This window comes from Kogia breviceps, chromosome 7 (genome assembly GCF_026419965.1).
Source record: "Kogia breviceps isolate mKogBre1 chromosome 7, mKogBre1 haplotype 1, whole genome shotgun sequence".
Lineage (NCBI taxonomy): Eukaryota > Metazoa > Chordata > Mammalia > Artiodactyla > Physeteridae > Kogia > Kogia breviceps.
The window spans coordinates 23,767,258-23,781,885 of NC_081316.1; the positions used below are offsets into that span (position 1 = coordinate 23,767,258).

The following is a 14,628-nucleotide window of genomic DNA, read 5'->3' on the forward strand; positions in this document are numbered from 1 at the left end:
CAACCCAGTTCCATTCCTACTCCACACAAGGCTTTAGTGCACAGACTCCCACCTTCACCCTCTTCCTTCCGGTTTTACTTTGAGGTTTCAAGGACTGAAGTCAGGTGGCAGGATTCAGTTTCCACGTGGACCAGAGGGATGTTCTGAAGCGTCCACTAGGGGGCGCGTTATCAAAAGGCCGAAAAAGGCCAACAAGATGGTTGGACTAACAAGGAAAACAATGTTTCTGAAAGGACTGAAACGAGATGGGAGAATTCTCATTGGTCTCAACTTTTTTTTTTTTTTTTTTTTCCCAGATGAACACACAGGACTTTTCTTATTTCGCTTTTACACAAATCTCTAAATTTTGCCAAAGGGGAGAGGGATTTAAAGCAGGGGTCAGGAAGTCGGCCTGCTGAGAGAGGTCCCAGCCTTGTGCTCCCAAAGACAGAGCACCGGGTTGCCAATGACTCCGTAGGCCCGTCCAGACCTTGTGCTTCCGAAGGTGCTGGGCTCCAGATCCCAGAGAAAGTGGCTTCAGAGGGTGGAAGAGAAGAGAAGCCAAGTGTGGCCAATCCAACCTGCCCTGGGAGTGAAGCCAGCAAACCTCACTGAGAATGAGAGGAGAGGTGCTGTTCTTCTTGAGACTTTTTTGGGATCACTTACACCTATTCTGATTCCTATATGTGTTACATGTCAAAGGTCCTTAATAAATAAGTACTAACTTTTTTCTTTCAGAACAACTGTTCAAGTCTTGCTCTTCTTTGCCTTCTTCTAGCTCTATTTTTATCCTTCGGACAGCTTTTCCCAGCATTTCTTTCTTCATTTTTTAATGAGATTTAAAGAATCTTGGGAGGAGTAGAAAATGAAAAGCACAGCTCTTCCTGAACTCCAGTAACCTTGCCTGAAGTTTGAATTGCCCTCGAGCCTTTAGTGCTGAAAACCTGTCTCTCCACTTTTGCATGGAAGAGTTCCCAAGGTGTGAGCCTGGGATCTCTGGAGCTCGGTCCTTGGAATTTCAACCTGTCTTCTCTCTCTCCCCATCTAGGGAGGAGCCAGCCTGAAGCTTGGCTCTAGCAGGGTCTCTGTGTAGTAAGATTTTGTTAATAATAAGCCTAGATAATTCCACCCTTCCCTAGAAGACAAAAGGGGAACCTCTTTTCCTTTCTGATGGCTATTTGGGCATCTCAGGGTGGGAGGTTCTTAGGACCCCAATTCTTAGACGGGTTTGGGAGGGGCTCAAAAATTCTTGGAATACCTCTGACTTCCCCTGCATCATGGTTCATATTCTATCTAGGTCCCTACTATGGATTCACACAAGGAAAACATTGAAGATGTCAGGAAGGAGGGAGGAAACCAGTGCACATCTACAATATTCCATGCATTTTTATACACATTATCTTATTTAATCCACCAGCAGTCTTTCTGGTAGTAATTACTATTCCCATTTTACAGATGAGGAAACTGAGGCACAGAGCCATTCAATAACTTGTGAAGGTCATAAAGGGAGTAAGTGGCAGGGGTTGGATTTGAACTCGGAGTCTCAATTTATTTTATTTTATTTATTTTTGGCTGTGCCACGTGTTTCGCGGGATCTCAGTCCCCTGACCAGGGATCGAACCCGCGTCCTCCGTAGTGAAAGCCCAGAGTCCTAACCGCTGGATCATCAGGGAATTCCCAGTCTCATTTTACAGACCACCATTTTCTAACTAAACTTTAGCTTCCTTTCTTGAGGTTTTTGCCAATCTTCTCTAAGGAGTTAGGAAGGAGGAAGTGGTTTGGTCTAGATTCCTGGAAAACAGTAGTCATCATATGATGAAGCAAGCCATCTGGAAACCTGAGGGGCCAGGATTGAGGAGGCAGGTGATGGGGAGTCGTGATGGGCAAACCACTGGTGATAAAGACCAGATGTCAACACAGTCAAGGGAGGGGGCTGGAGGCGGGGGTGCTAGTTATTGGGAAAGAAGGATGGCTCAGCCAGACTGTCTGCTCCCCTGACCCTTTCTCCCTGGCATGATAGCAAAACTCACATTCACACACGACTTGCTCCTTCCCTTTCCAATAAAAACAGCGATCCATGAGGTGGTTTATGGTTTCCTAAATTAATTCTATCACCACTATGGCCTAAACGGTGCGTGTATCTTCACTTACTCATCCCCCAAACCTTCCTGTGGTTTCTGAATACCTCCTTTTGCCCCACCAGGCACAGAGAGTGAGAGCGTGCTGACCTGGTTTGTGGCATTTGGAGGCCATTTCTTAACTTTGAAAAGTTCAGTTTATCAAACTTCTGCCAATAGTCAATAAAGCACGTTAAGTCAGAGACTTTGGATGGAGCCGAGCTCCATTTCAGGTCCCACCACCTTCTCCTTGTGTAGCTGGGGACCATAATTAACTTCTTGGTACCCACCAGTGCCTCACCTGTTCAAATGGGATAAAAATTGCCCTTCACTGGTTGTAGAGAACACTCACAGATGTGTAAACCCAGGTATCCATAAATGCTCAGCAGATGGTAGCTTTTGAGGCTGTTACAAAGCTGGGCCCTCTGTTGTGTGTTGGAGATACAAAGCCAAACCCTGCCCTCAAGAGACTCCCTGTCTCATGAAAGAGACAGGCCCACAGGCAAATTAATGAAATGGCAGAGTAAGGGCTGCTTCAGTGACACCCGGACAAGGTGAAGAGGTGTACTAAGGGGAAGAAAGAGCTCTACCCCGGTCAGGGTGGGGTGAGACTATCTCCTGGAGGTCATGATCAAAGCCGTGGGTGGGGCTCCAACTCTGGTTAATCTGCAGCCGCAGCTTGAATAGCCAAGATTTCATCCAGGGACACCAGCTAACCTGCTTCCTGGACTGCTTGCTCTTCAGCCTTCCTTGCTTTAAAAGCAAAAGGCATTTCTGTTAGAATCTCTTGGGAGATTTCATTTAATCTTATCCCTCTGGAGAGCCTTGGATCCTGAAATAGTCTGGCTCCAGGTACCCTAAGTTAATAGCCACACACATTTAAAAGCTGGTTAGATTTCAGAAAACTGGAGGGGCTGATGAAAAGAGAAATTAAGTACCTAGAGTGTGTATGTGGGAGATGAATTAACATTCAGATAGGAACTAAGATTTTTGAGGGCCTGATATATGCCAGGCATTGCCATGTATCAATACTTATTCCCTCCTTTAATCCTCATACCGATCCTGTGAAGGTTTTATTGTCCCTTTTTTACAGATGAGAAAGCTTAGACTCAAGGTATTTAAGCTGTGTAAGCAGGGCTGCACAGTTAAGTGGTAGAGTCAGTATTAAAACTCAAATCTGTCTAATTCCAGAGCTCTTTCTACTGTCCCAGGCAATCTCCCAAACTATATTTACACAGGACCCTGACCCTTCCTTTTCCAATAAATGGCATTTATGAAGTTGTTTATGGCCTTCTAAATGAATGCTGTTGCCAACACAGCCAAAACGGTGTGTGTATCTGAAGCATAAACATGAGAGGTGCCCTTGAACGCAAGAATCTTTCAACACATCTGTCCTAGGTTGATTGTACTAATGGCCCTGGTCATTGGCCTTCTTGTAGCTACAATTTTTGCCATAGGACTTTGCAGCAACTCCCATGAAGAGGTAGAAGCTATTTCTCAGCCTTTAAATCTGGGCTGCTCTTGTGCCTTGCTTTGGCCAGTAGTAAATGGTGTTAGGATAGAGTGCCAGTTCTGAACCACAAGAAGTGTTATGGGCATCTGCTCTCACCTGGAACCCTGCCAGGCCTATACTAGGTGGTTGGGGGTATGTGAGGGACACATAGAAATAGACTCCAGTGGTCCCAGCCATCCCAGACGAAGCCATGGTAGACCAGCCAGTTTCTAGTTGACCTGTTCATCAACCACAGCCACGTGCAGTCCAGTCATGCTCAGCTGAGCCCCGGTCCGATCCCAGAAGCACCCTGTCAATGGGTGGACTTGTGAGAAATAACCAGTGTTTGTTATTTTAAGCTAGTATGTTTTGGAGTCGTTTTAAATACATCAGAAGTTAACTGATATAACCAAAAAGTAATCTTCTTTTTAACTAGAGGTCAATGAAGCCGAGACATTTATTGTTTCCTTTATTAATCAGTACTCCACTTTGGACTGATTGTTCCCTACATATGCTGTACAGCTGTCATCTCAGGGTCTCCCCTTATTAGCACTTTAGGAATTCCTTGTACTTTGCTTTCGGAATTTCACGTTTTCCCCTTTCTTGGTAACTCCCTTGTTTTGCTGGAGTACATCCTTCAGGAGTTGCCTGGGAATGGGTGAATAGGTTTGGAGACAATGTATATCTGAAATGTCTTCACTCTACCTTTACGGTTAATTTGTGGTTTAGCTACATTAGAATTCCAGCTTGGAAACCTTTCTCTCAGAATTTTGAAGGCACTTTTTTCACTGTCCTTGCTCTTTCAATGTGGCTGTTGAGAAGTTTAATTCTATTCCGATCCTTGATCCTCTTTATGATATAAACTTTCCTCCTCAGAAGCTTGTAGGATAATCTCTTTGCCTTGACTGTTATGAATTTTTATGATGATGTGCCTTAGCGTGGGTCTGTTTTTTGTCCATTGTGCTAAGCATTCAGTCTTTTTAGTCTAAATATTCATGTTCTTCAATTCTGGGGAATTTTCTTGATGTATTTCTTAGATGATTTCTTCTTCTTCATGTTCTCTGTTTTCTCTTTTTGTAATTGCTATTATTTGTATGTTAGATTTCCTAGAATTTTCTCTACTTTTATCTTTTCTCCTCTGTTTCCATTGCTTTGTCTTTGCTCTGTTTTCTGGGATTTTTCTTCAACTTTATTTTGCAAAGTTTCTGCTGTGTTTATTTTTTTAGTTTGTGCTTTCATGCTTAAATTTTAAAGAGCTTCTTTTTTGGGTGTTCACTGAATGTTCCTTTTTACACTAGCATTGTGTTCTTCTTTCATAGAGAGATATTATCTCCTCTTCTCTTACTGAGATTATTAATGATATATTTTTAAGTTTTCTTCTCCATGAATTGTCTCTGCTCATCATGAGTAAGAGGGAGTCACAGAAAGCTAAGAACCCCGTGTACCTGGTAGGGTTTGAGATCTTCACTGTAGATTGCTTTGCTGGGCTAGTTCCTTGGGAAACTATCTTGTTAGTATCTTTCAGGTTTGCTCTGAAGTTTATCAGATTCCCCAGAAAGACAGAGCTTTTGCTTGGAGCATATATGCTTGGCTGCCAGCATTCTGGGAGCCAAGTTGGGGAAAAAAAGTCTAGGGAGACTCAACATTCCTTATGTATGGTTTCTCTTTTTAGTATGATACTTTTAATGTCAACTGTGTATGCTTGGTTGCCCCTCGGTCAGAGACTCTCTCATTTGTCTTCTTTAGAGAATCATCTTCCAGTCTTTTTCTGGGATTGGGAAAGAACCGTCATTTGGCTACTTAGAGTGGGAAAGAAATCTGGGGTTCTGACTGCATCTTAAATAGATGCATTTAAACCCATTCCCCTAATTTGAGCCCTGCCTTCTCCACCACAGAAGACTTTGGGGTTTCTGCTACACAAATCTTATTGCTTCTCAACTTTCCCCACTGCTGGCTTAGGGTTCAGCTTTTCCAAATTTGCTCAGTTATCAATGAACCATCACTTTCCAGCTTCATATTGTTGTTGATATTGTCTCTTCCTCCACCCTCTTTCATCCCATTGGTTTATGCCTTTTTGCAATATTGCTTTACTGTCTTTTTAGAGGCTTGCATGAGGGAATGAAGGCGAGTATGTTCTCTCTCCTTTCTTTAACTTGAAGGCCAGGGGTAGTTCTTGGCTTTTGAAGAACTAACACTTCACAGTGTCTCTTTTAATTTGAAATGTGTAGGCCATACACTTTCTCCAAAAGAAGAGTCTCAAGTGATAGAAATTCATGTAATTTTTCTTCTTAGAAAAAATTAAAATGAGTATGAAGCTTCAGCCACCTCATAAACCTTTAGCCTTTTGTGTCTAAATTACCCAGACAACCAGATAATCACAGCTCTGCAAATCCACCCCTGACCTCCCACCCCTTTAAATTAGAGACTCCTGAGTCCATGTCCTTTACCCTCTTAATAGTAGCCTTTTAGTATGTTCCAATAAGTGCTTTCAACTGGGCAATATACATATCATGCTTTCCTCATTATTACTGGTCCATTAAAAATATATATAAAAATCAGAGGAAGGCTGTGCTGTGAAAAATCAAACAATGGTCATTGTACATGCATGAACAATGAGTTACTCTTGGAAAATTCAATACAAGTGATTTACAAAAGGCATACCTATGACGCAAAGGTGAACATTATTCTTAAATACATTTTGCTCTTCTGGGGAAGTCAGAGATTCCTTTCTGCTATTCCTCTGCAGTACCAGCATTGAATGAATGCAGGCTATGAAATTTATTCTAGGTGTCATGGTCTCAATGTAAAACTTTTGGGGAGGTTCTGCTAGAGAAATCTACTCTGCCAGGCTAGAATCTGCAAAATATGGATATGAAGTTGTCTTTTGCCCCATCTTATTTTTCACCCAGTGCTAATTTAAAGGAAGCCTTCAGGAGACACAAAAGATTAACAGTTCTAGGAAAAATTACACCTTAAGCCCTCAGCTTTGCTCTCTTAAGCTTTGCAAAATAATAAAAATAATAAAATGCTGGCCCCTTTCTTTTACAAACAAGGCTCAGTTTAATGACCTAGCCCAGGCCACCTGGCAAGTCACTGGTAGGAATGACGTGTAGTGAACTTGTGCTTCTGGAGTTACACCGTTATTTCAAGTGGCATAGAATATATCCTATTTCATAAGCACAGGCAATATTGCAGGGGTATTTCATCCAAGGATGAATGCTTTAGACCTCTCCTTTTCCTATCTTAAGAACACAGGGGTATATCCAAGTGAGGGATGACAACAATAATAAAAGGAAAGATCATATTTAATTCCAAAATTAAGTAGAAAACAATCTCCTATTTCAGCCTACTTGATGGGAATGTCTAGAAGGGGTGGAAAACCATCCCTAGCTGTGAGACTTATATGACTATCCAGGACCCCAGAGAGAATGTGTGGGGCAGGTAGAGCCTGGTCTGGCCCTCCTGAACCTGACCCTGTTGTGACTCGTTGCATTTAGGTTAAAGAGCCTGCATGAGCCTGTCTGGGTCTGCAGCAGACCCAGGACAGCTCTTGGAAAGCGGGGGTACTTGGATTCTTGTGGCAGTAACAACAGCATGGCTTGATGTCCATTTTCTTTTCATTCAACTTGAAAATGAAAAGAACACCAGACAGCTGAATATGGAGCTGATCGAGGACGTCCACAAAAGAGAAAGGAAATTTTCAAAGACCATGATGTGGAGGGTGTTATGAGCGGGGTGGGGGCGTGGGGGCGGGTTATGAGGGTGGGGAGGGGAGAGCAGAGGCTGAGAATAAGCAGAGAGCCGGCATCTCTCTTTTAAGTGTATCCTTCAGAATCCATTCTTGGTGTAAGCCCAGCCCTGATCTATGTGGGACCTTTTTCTTCTCTTCCTTCTTCACATTTGGGCGGAGAAACATTGCCAGTTAAGCATATCAATTTAGGAAACAGATGACTTTTTATGGATCCCATTTTATAGGAACGCTTACTTTACAGATTCAATTTCTTCTATTACAAGTAGGCTTTGGAAGTTCCAGGACCAATGGAGCCTCCTCAATTTATAAATAAAGACCACAGAGGACTTGCCAAGCAAGGGATAAAGCCATTACTCTCTTATTTGGCCAGAAAGCTGCCTATCTGGTGATAAGATGCCAATGGTGGGAAGCCCTGTAACCTTCTGAGGGATTCTCCAGGCACTTAACCCTGAGTAGCAACTGCACTGGGGACAGACTTGGCTTGGGAAAATATAAGCAAATACAGCCATAAAAATCCTCCAACAGGATCTGCACTGTTCCCTTCCCCACTTTCCCAACCTGCGTCAATCAGTTGGGTACTGTCTAGGCTTGTTGATTTCCACGGCTTTCTTCCTTTATTGCAAAAGGTCAGAAGGCACTTCCATATTGTTTTTGGACATCACGAACAGGGTCAGCGTCTAGGACATGGGACATCACAAAGGGTCGGTCATGCAAATTTGATGTGACTTTTTACAGCCTTTCAGGGGAGAGACTACGTAGCCGTTAATACATAAGAGCAGCTGAAGCTCCTCCTCTCACAATTCTGGTTCTAAGACAGGACAGAATGCCTTCAGAGCCTCAGAAATAAAAAAGTGCTATCTCCCTTGATCCTCTGTGAGATCTGGGTGAGTGAGCCTGACTGGGGGCTTAGCTCTGAGATGCAGAGCTGCAAGGAGGACCTTCTCATGTCTCCCTGATGAGCTGTCGGGACCCAGACTTTGCTGGTTAAGAAACTGAAGGATCACAGCACAAAGGGTTAAAGTGGAAGAAGTAAAGATGTTTATTATGAATTAGCGTAAACCCTTTTATGCCTCTGACAAAGTAACAACAACAAAATAATCATTCTGATCAAAGGACCTCCAGGGTTTCATATTTCAAAAACACAGATAAATAGCTTACTACAGATAAATAGCTTCACCGTTTGGGTATTTTCCAGAAGCGTCTGAAAATTTTCCAGGGGGTCTGTAGGAGGGGATGTGTGACCAGTGCACCCCCTTCCCCTACCCCACTGGAAAGAAATGTCCTGGGATTGGGCTGCTGGAAGGGCAATGTGGACCCATTCAAATTTCCTCCCAGGGACCAATCCCTCTTAGCCCTGGGGGATGTCCTTAGCAGGTGGCTGTTCCCTGGTCGGTGGGGTGGAGGGAAGGTTGAGGATCAGGAAGATGGATGTGTGGCTTTTGCTAGAAGCCGTCCATAGCACACCCCAGAGCGGGTGAAAGGCTTCTAGGTGGGAACTGGAACAGTCAAATTCTTGCCGATTATAAACTGGGCCCTCATTTCAGAAAGCAATGCGGTTTTTATGAATTGGAATGGACTTTTAGAAACAAAACACACACACAAAAAACCCCAAAAAGGAATAGAAAATTTTATGCTGAAAAAAGATTCCCAATGAAACAATCAGTAGAATATCGCATCTGTGAAGTGTCCCAGCTCCCTGTAAAAATTATGTCTCTGACAATGGTTTCTTTCCAAGGTCACGGAGTAGGTGTTACACCCCAATCTTCATGTCCACATTCTGCAGGTTCCGCCTCTCATCTGCGGTCATAAACTGGTCTGGGGTCTCTGACGACTCCTTGTTCACCAAATGCACCATCTCCTGAGACTTGCTAGCTTCTCCATTGAGTCCACTGGGCTTTCTCTCCTCCATGGTGCCATTACCATTGTTGATTACCAGCTTTTTCTTCTGCCCACACCTAATAATTTAAAAAATCACAGGAGAAATGGGTGCCATGACCCAATTATCATCGTCACTGTCACTGCCACCATCACTACAGTTGACGACAATCTGAGTACGTTTCATCCTACGGACTCTTAACAAGTGGCACTTCTCAAAGTGAGGTCCTTGAATCAGCAGCAAAAGCATCACCTGTAAATTTGTTAAAAATGCAAATTCTCAGCCCCACCCCAGACATACCGAAGCAGAAAACTTGAGGAGAGGGGCCCAGGGTCTGTGGTTTAGCAAACCCTCAAGGGCTTTCTGACGTGCACTTGAGTTTGAGAATCAGTGGCCACAGCTCTGGGAAGCCAGTGCTATTATTATCCCATTATCACAGCCAAAGAAATCTTGGGGCTCAGAAAATTCCATAACTTGCCTCAGGTTATTCAACAAATACTAAAAGAATTGGGATTCAAACCCCGGTGTGTCTGACTCCCAAGCGCTAACTCTCTTTCCACCATACTACGGAAGGGAAATGTTTGCCTCTTTTAAACTCCAGCCGTTTCTGCAGGCTCAGATAAACTATCAACGGAACAACTGTGAATCATCCTGACTTGCGTATTCAGGGAAGTCCCATTACTTCCCCTCTGGGTCAACACGTTGTGGGTCTTGTCAGGGTTATTACTGCAAGTGCAGAGAAGAACGAGACAACTCTTTTCTAGAGGTATAAGGCCATACTGATTTTTCTCTTAACATTGGTTACCTGCCCTATAACCCTGGATATAGGAGGTTTAACGACCTCCTAGGCAAGTTGTTCACTATTACTTTAAGATTTCTCAGTAACATTACTTAAGATTCAAATGCAGAAGGTCTTCTACGGAAGAGCATGACCTTGGCCTTGTTGCTGGGTCACAGCATTGCCTTATACTCAGACTGAAGCAATGCTTCCTCTTTCCTGTAACATAATCACTGCCACACATCTAGAAGTCAGACGCTGCTTAAGCAAAAGCAAAGGTGCAGACCATTGGACACCTCCTGAAGGCCAGGCACTTTGCATGCAATTTCATGTAATCTTTACAGTAATCTCACAAAGCAGCTGTTATTCCCATTATACAGCAGTGGAAACTGAGGTTCAGGGAGGTTTAGAAACGAGCTTGAGGGACAGAGTCAATATTCAAATCTAGGCTTTTATGACCCAAAGCCTGGGCTCTACCACACTCTATTCATGCTACTAACCATCTGGAGATTTGGAAACAGTATGAAGTCGGAATTGTTCACTTTGCCACTGGATATTCGGAGTTGTACAGACAAAGCTTCTATTATTCATGATCATGGGCTATTCCCTCTGGGACTGCCAAGGCCATAAACTTTAATCCCTTGTTTGGGGAAACAGACATTATACCTCCTGAATAGGAGGTTGATCCTGTCTCCTCTGGCATGACGCTTGAGGAGGGGTCGGTGGAAGAAGGATGCTTGACTTGTGATGGTCTGTGGGGCTGGGCATATGGATGCAGTCCACATAGACAAGAGCAGGGGCTTGGAAGGCCTGGTTTGGGGACCTTAACGCTGTGTGACCTGGGGCAACTCACTTCACTTCTCTGAACCTCAGCTTTCTTATCTGTAACACCAGGCTGTTAAGAGTACCAGTGTCAAAGGATTGTGAAAATCCCTTGAAACAGAGGCTGGCACTGGATACATAAGTCTACCCCTGTTTTATTTGTTGCTCTTCTGAATGATGTGGGGTGAGGAAACCGAGGCCTTGGATAAGCACTTAGAACAGTATCTGGAACACAGTAAATGTTCAAGAAGCACTTGCTGAAATTGATAATATAACCAGAGCCGTATGAAACGTGTTTGGTTTGTTTCTTCTGGCTAACTCCACCCATCTTGTTATATTTACTCTGAAGATGATGGAAAAGGCCAAAGGTGGATGCTGCTTATGTTTTTTCAGATTGCCAGGGGGTATCTCATATGTTGTTTTTGATAGTTTTTTGTTTAAATTCAATTTTATTGAGTGTAGTTGATTTATACAATGTTGTGTGAATTTCTGCTGTACAGCAAAGTGATTCAGTTATACATACATATATACATATACATTCTTTTTCATATTCTTGTCCATTGTGGTTTATCAGAGGATATTAAATACAATTTCCTGTGCTATGGAGTAGGACCTTGTTGTTTATCCATTCTATCTATAATAGTTTGTATCAGATGTTTTTTGGAGAAAAGGTGTCTTATTAAAGTAAATTCCATTCACCTACCTAATGTGTACTTGAGAAGTTGGATGAAATATTGCGGGGAAGTGATTTATACTCATAAAAAATGTTTGCGCAAGGGGGTTTAGTGGGGAGTAATGTTATTACCCTAAACGAAGCTGATTTTGAAAGTGGGTAACATTCAACGTGCAGGGCTTAGGAATATTGGGCTTGGGTTTGGTCCTGACCCCATTTCCCTTTGGATTCATGGTCTCTGTTTTTGTCTGAGTTCTTTCAGGAGCACAGGGTGACGCTCATAAATAACTCAGCCCAATATCTGGTGCTCAGGGCATTTCATAAGCACTTTTAAAAAGCAAGTTCTAATTTTTTTTCATTCTTATTAGCTACAGGAATGTTAAAAGAAACATTAGAGCTGAGGGTACTTCAGAGGTGATCCAGCTAACCTCTGTTCTGAGTCCAAGAAGTCGAGCATATCAACCGAAGCTACCCCACTAGGTATGGCAGGAACTACACCGGATCTGCAACTTTATGACTTTATGACTCTAAAGGTCAGAGATTTTTACTGAACTGTCTCTTGCCTGTATCTACTTTCCCCTTCAATCTCAGGCATTAGCTGAGGATGCAGTGATGACACGATGTAGAAGATGCCAGACTGAAGCCTGGCCAGGAGCGGGTGGGGTTTAGAACCCAGGTAACATATCTTTAGGGCATGGGGGAATTTATCCTGAAAGACTTGGGTGGGTGGGGATTAATTTAACAACTGGCCTTCTGTCTCTTCTACCTGACAGTCCTTAAAGATATTTACAGATTTATTTTGCATTGTGTTGGAGCTTTGCCATTCCATCCAGTAGCCACCAGCCAGATGTGTCTATTTAAATTTAAGCTAATTCAAATGAAATAAAATTTAAAATTCACTTCTTAAGTCAAACTAGCCACATTATGAGTGCTCAGTACCCACAAGTGGTAGTGGTTGTATATTAGCACAAATGTGGAACACTTTTGTCATCACAGAAAGCTGGACATCACTGGACAGCTCTGCTGTAGAGGGCAGGAGATTTGAGCAGAGATTACAGTGAGCTACACTGCTACAGCTTTAAGATGATGGAACTCACGCATCACTTCCTCATGGAAGCCCATGTTTAACTCTCCTACCTCCACTTCAGCAATTAATGCTTTTCCACTTTTTTTTAAAAATTACCTTTATTCAAGTCAATTTCTGTGTGTGTGTGAGTGTGTGTGTGTGTGTGTGTGTGTGTGTGTGTGTGTGTGTGTGTGTGTGGTACGCGGGCCTCTACTGTTGTGGCCTCTCCCGTTGCGGACCACAGGCTCAGCAGCCATGGCTCACGGGCCCAGCCGCTCCGCGGCATGTGGGATCTTCCCGGACTGGGGCACGAACCCGTGTCCCCTGCATCGGCAGGCGGACTCTCAACCACTGCGCCACCAGGGAAGCCCAATGCTTTTCCACTTTTATCTTTTAATTGTAATTCACATAACAGGGCCAGGCCCAGAGAATGTTCTCAATAAACATTAGCTGACTCAAATTCAACAGGCCAGTAGTGTCAAGCTCAAGATTCTTGCAGAGAAGGGATGGTACCCTTTGCATTTTAACGTCTTCCTCTTCTCTGCAGTGTTGACTGTTGTAGCCACCCCTCAAACGAGGTTTGCTGAATACATGAATGGCTGCTGTAGGCTTCTTATCTTCAACCAAACTATCTTTGATGAAAACAGGATTCTGTATCCCTCTATAATGCAACGCGCAAAGCAGAAAGGCCTCAGCCTTGTAAGAGGATTAGAAACGGGCTGGCGGCTTTAGAAACACACTGCACATTCAGGGGCCTGTGCAGCTGTTAACCACCCTTTAGCTACGTGGCAAATCTGTTTTTGATTATCAAATTAGGACATGGCAGTTTACAGCATGCAAGCAGCTACTTCCCCTGTGAGACACTTGCTGTTGCCAGATCCTGTGTGTCCCTGTTTGCCTGTTGCCAGGGTGACCACTGGTCTTGGGAGGAGGGGGAGAAAAGCAAGGGGGCCCCGTTTTTGCTGCAAACATGATGAGAAGCAACACAGGAGCTAACCAGCTACACTGCAGGGACTCCAGCTGCTCTGGGACAACTGAGATGCTTCTCCAAGTTCTCCCCCACGCTGAGAGCATCTGAGGCCAACGTTTCTATGGTGATGTGCACAAAGCTTATGGACTGTATATATGAGCAGAAGTGGTGCATTCTAGGGCCTGGAACAAAAGGATTGATTTCTGACAATAGGAAATTCATATTTAATTGGGCAAAAGTCATCTAGGAGAAAACACAGAGGCCGAGGGAAAGTATAAAGACTCTTTGTAAGGGCTCCCTCAAATCCCATTATTTAAATTCAACTAAAAAAAAAAAAATCTCTTTCCATTTAGTCATGGGAGACTTCTAGGAGGTCTTTCGGATTTATTTTCCTAGTTTTTGTTCCTTATACAATTGGCTATCGTGACTAATTTTTTTTTATTATGTCCTCAAAGGTACAGATAGCAACACAGCTATTCGACTTTAAAAGCACTTTCTTTAACTTGGACCAGTGTAAAACGACATTATTTGCTTTCCTCTGATAAGCAGAGATACTGCATGGGCTGTAACACGGCAATGAAATGAGCTGTTTCTTGCTTTCCAAAAGCCAACAAGAAAGATTCTAGAATTTTCTCCAGGTCTTTCCCCCAATGGAGGGGCATTTTCTGGCCTGTTAGATGATCTAGTGATACAATCAATGTGGTCCTACTTGGATATAAGATTCTTTTGCCTTATAAGAAGAAACCTCAAGGAATGTTTACCAAAGGTTAAATGTTCCTCTGCATTTGCTTGGAGAAAAATCGTGGCTCTTTAGAGCATCTTGAACAGGAAATTTAGAATTACACTTCTGGAATACTCCTACACTTCTGGAATACTCCTGTGAAAGCTCATTTCCTCTGATGCTAGAATTACTGTTCTCCTTCACTTCATTTTAGGTAGCGTTATTTCTAGAGCTTGGTCACAGCTCAATCAGGTATATGCATTGTGTACATTCCAAAACGACAGGCCTTGGTTGAAGTAGGAGAGAGGGGACGTTTGACAGTATGAAAACAGCCTACATGCCAGTTCTAGGGAGCTGTCGTTTTTCAGACTTCTCTAAGGTAA

General features: G+C 43.3%; 1 protein-coding gene across 6 annotated transcripts in view; it reads right to left on the reverse strand.

Annotated features, from left to right (window-relative positions):
- Nucleotides 1-8,354: 8,354 nt before the first annotated feature.
- CD44 (CD44 molecule (IN blood group)) overlaps nucleotides 8,355-14,628 on the reverse strand; it is an 87,581-nt gene continuing 81,307 nt past the window's right edge. For all 6 annotated transcript variants that reach the window (XM_059069942.2, XM_059069939.2, XM_067038020.1 and 3 more), the window contains one exon: nucleotides 8,355-9,294. In XM_059069942.2, coding sequence (XP_058925925.1) covers nucleotides 9,090-9,294 — 205 coding nt within the window. In that variant the 3' untranslated portion in view covers nucleotides 8,355-9,089. The remainder of the gene's footprint in view (nucleotides 9,295-14,628) is intronic.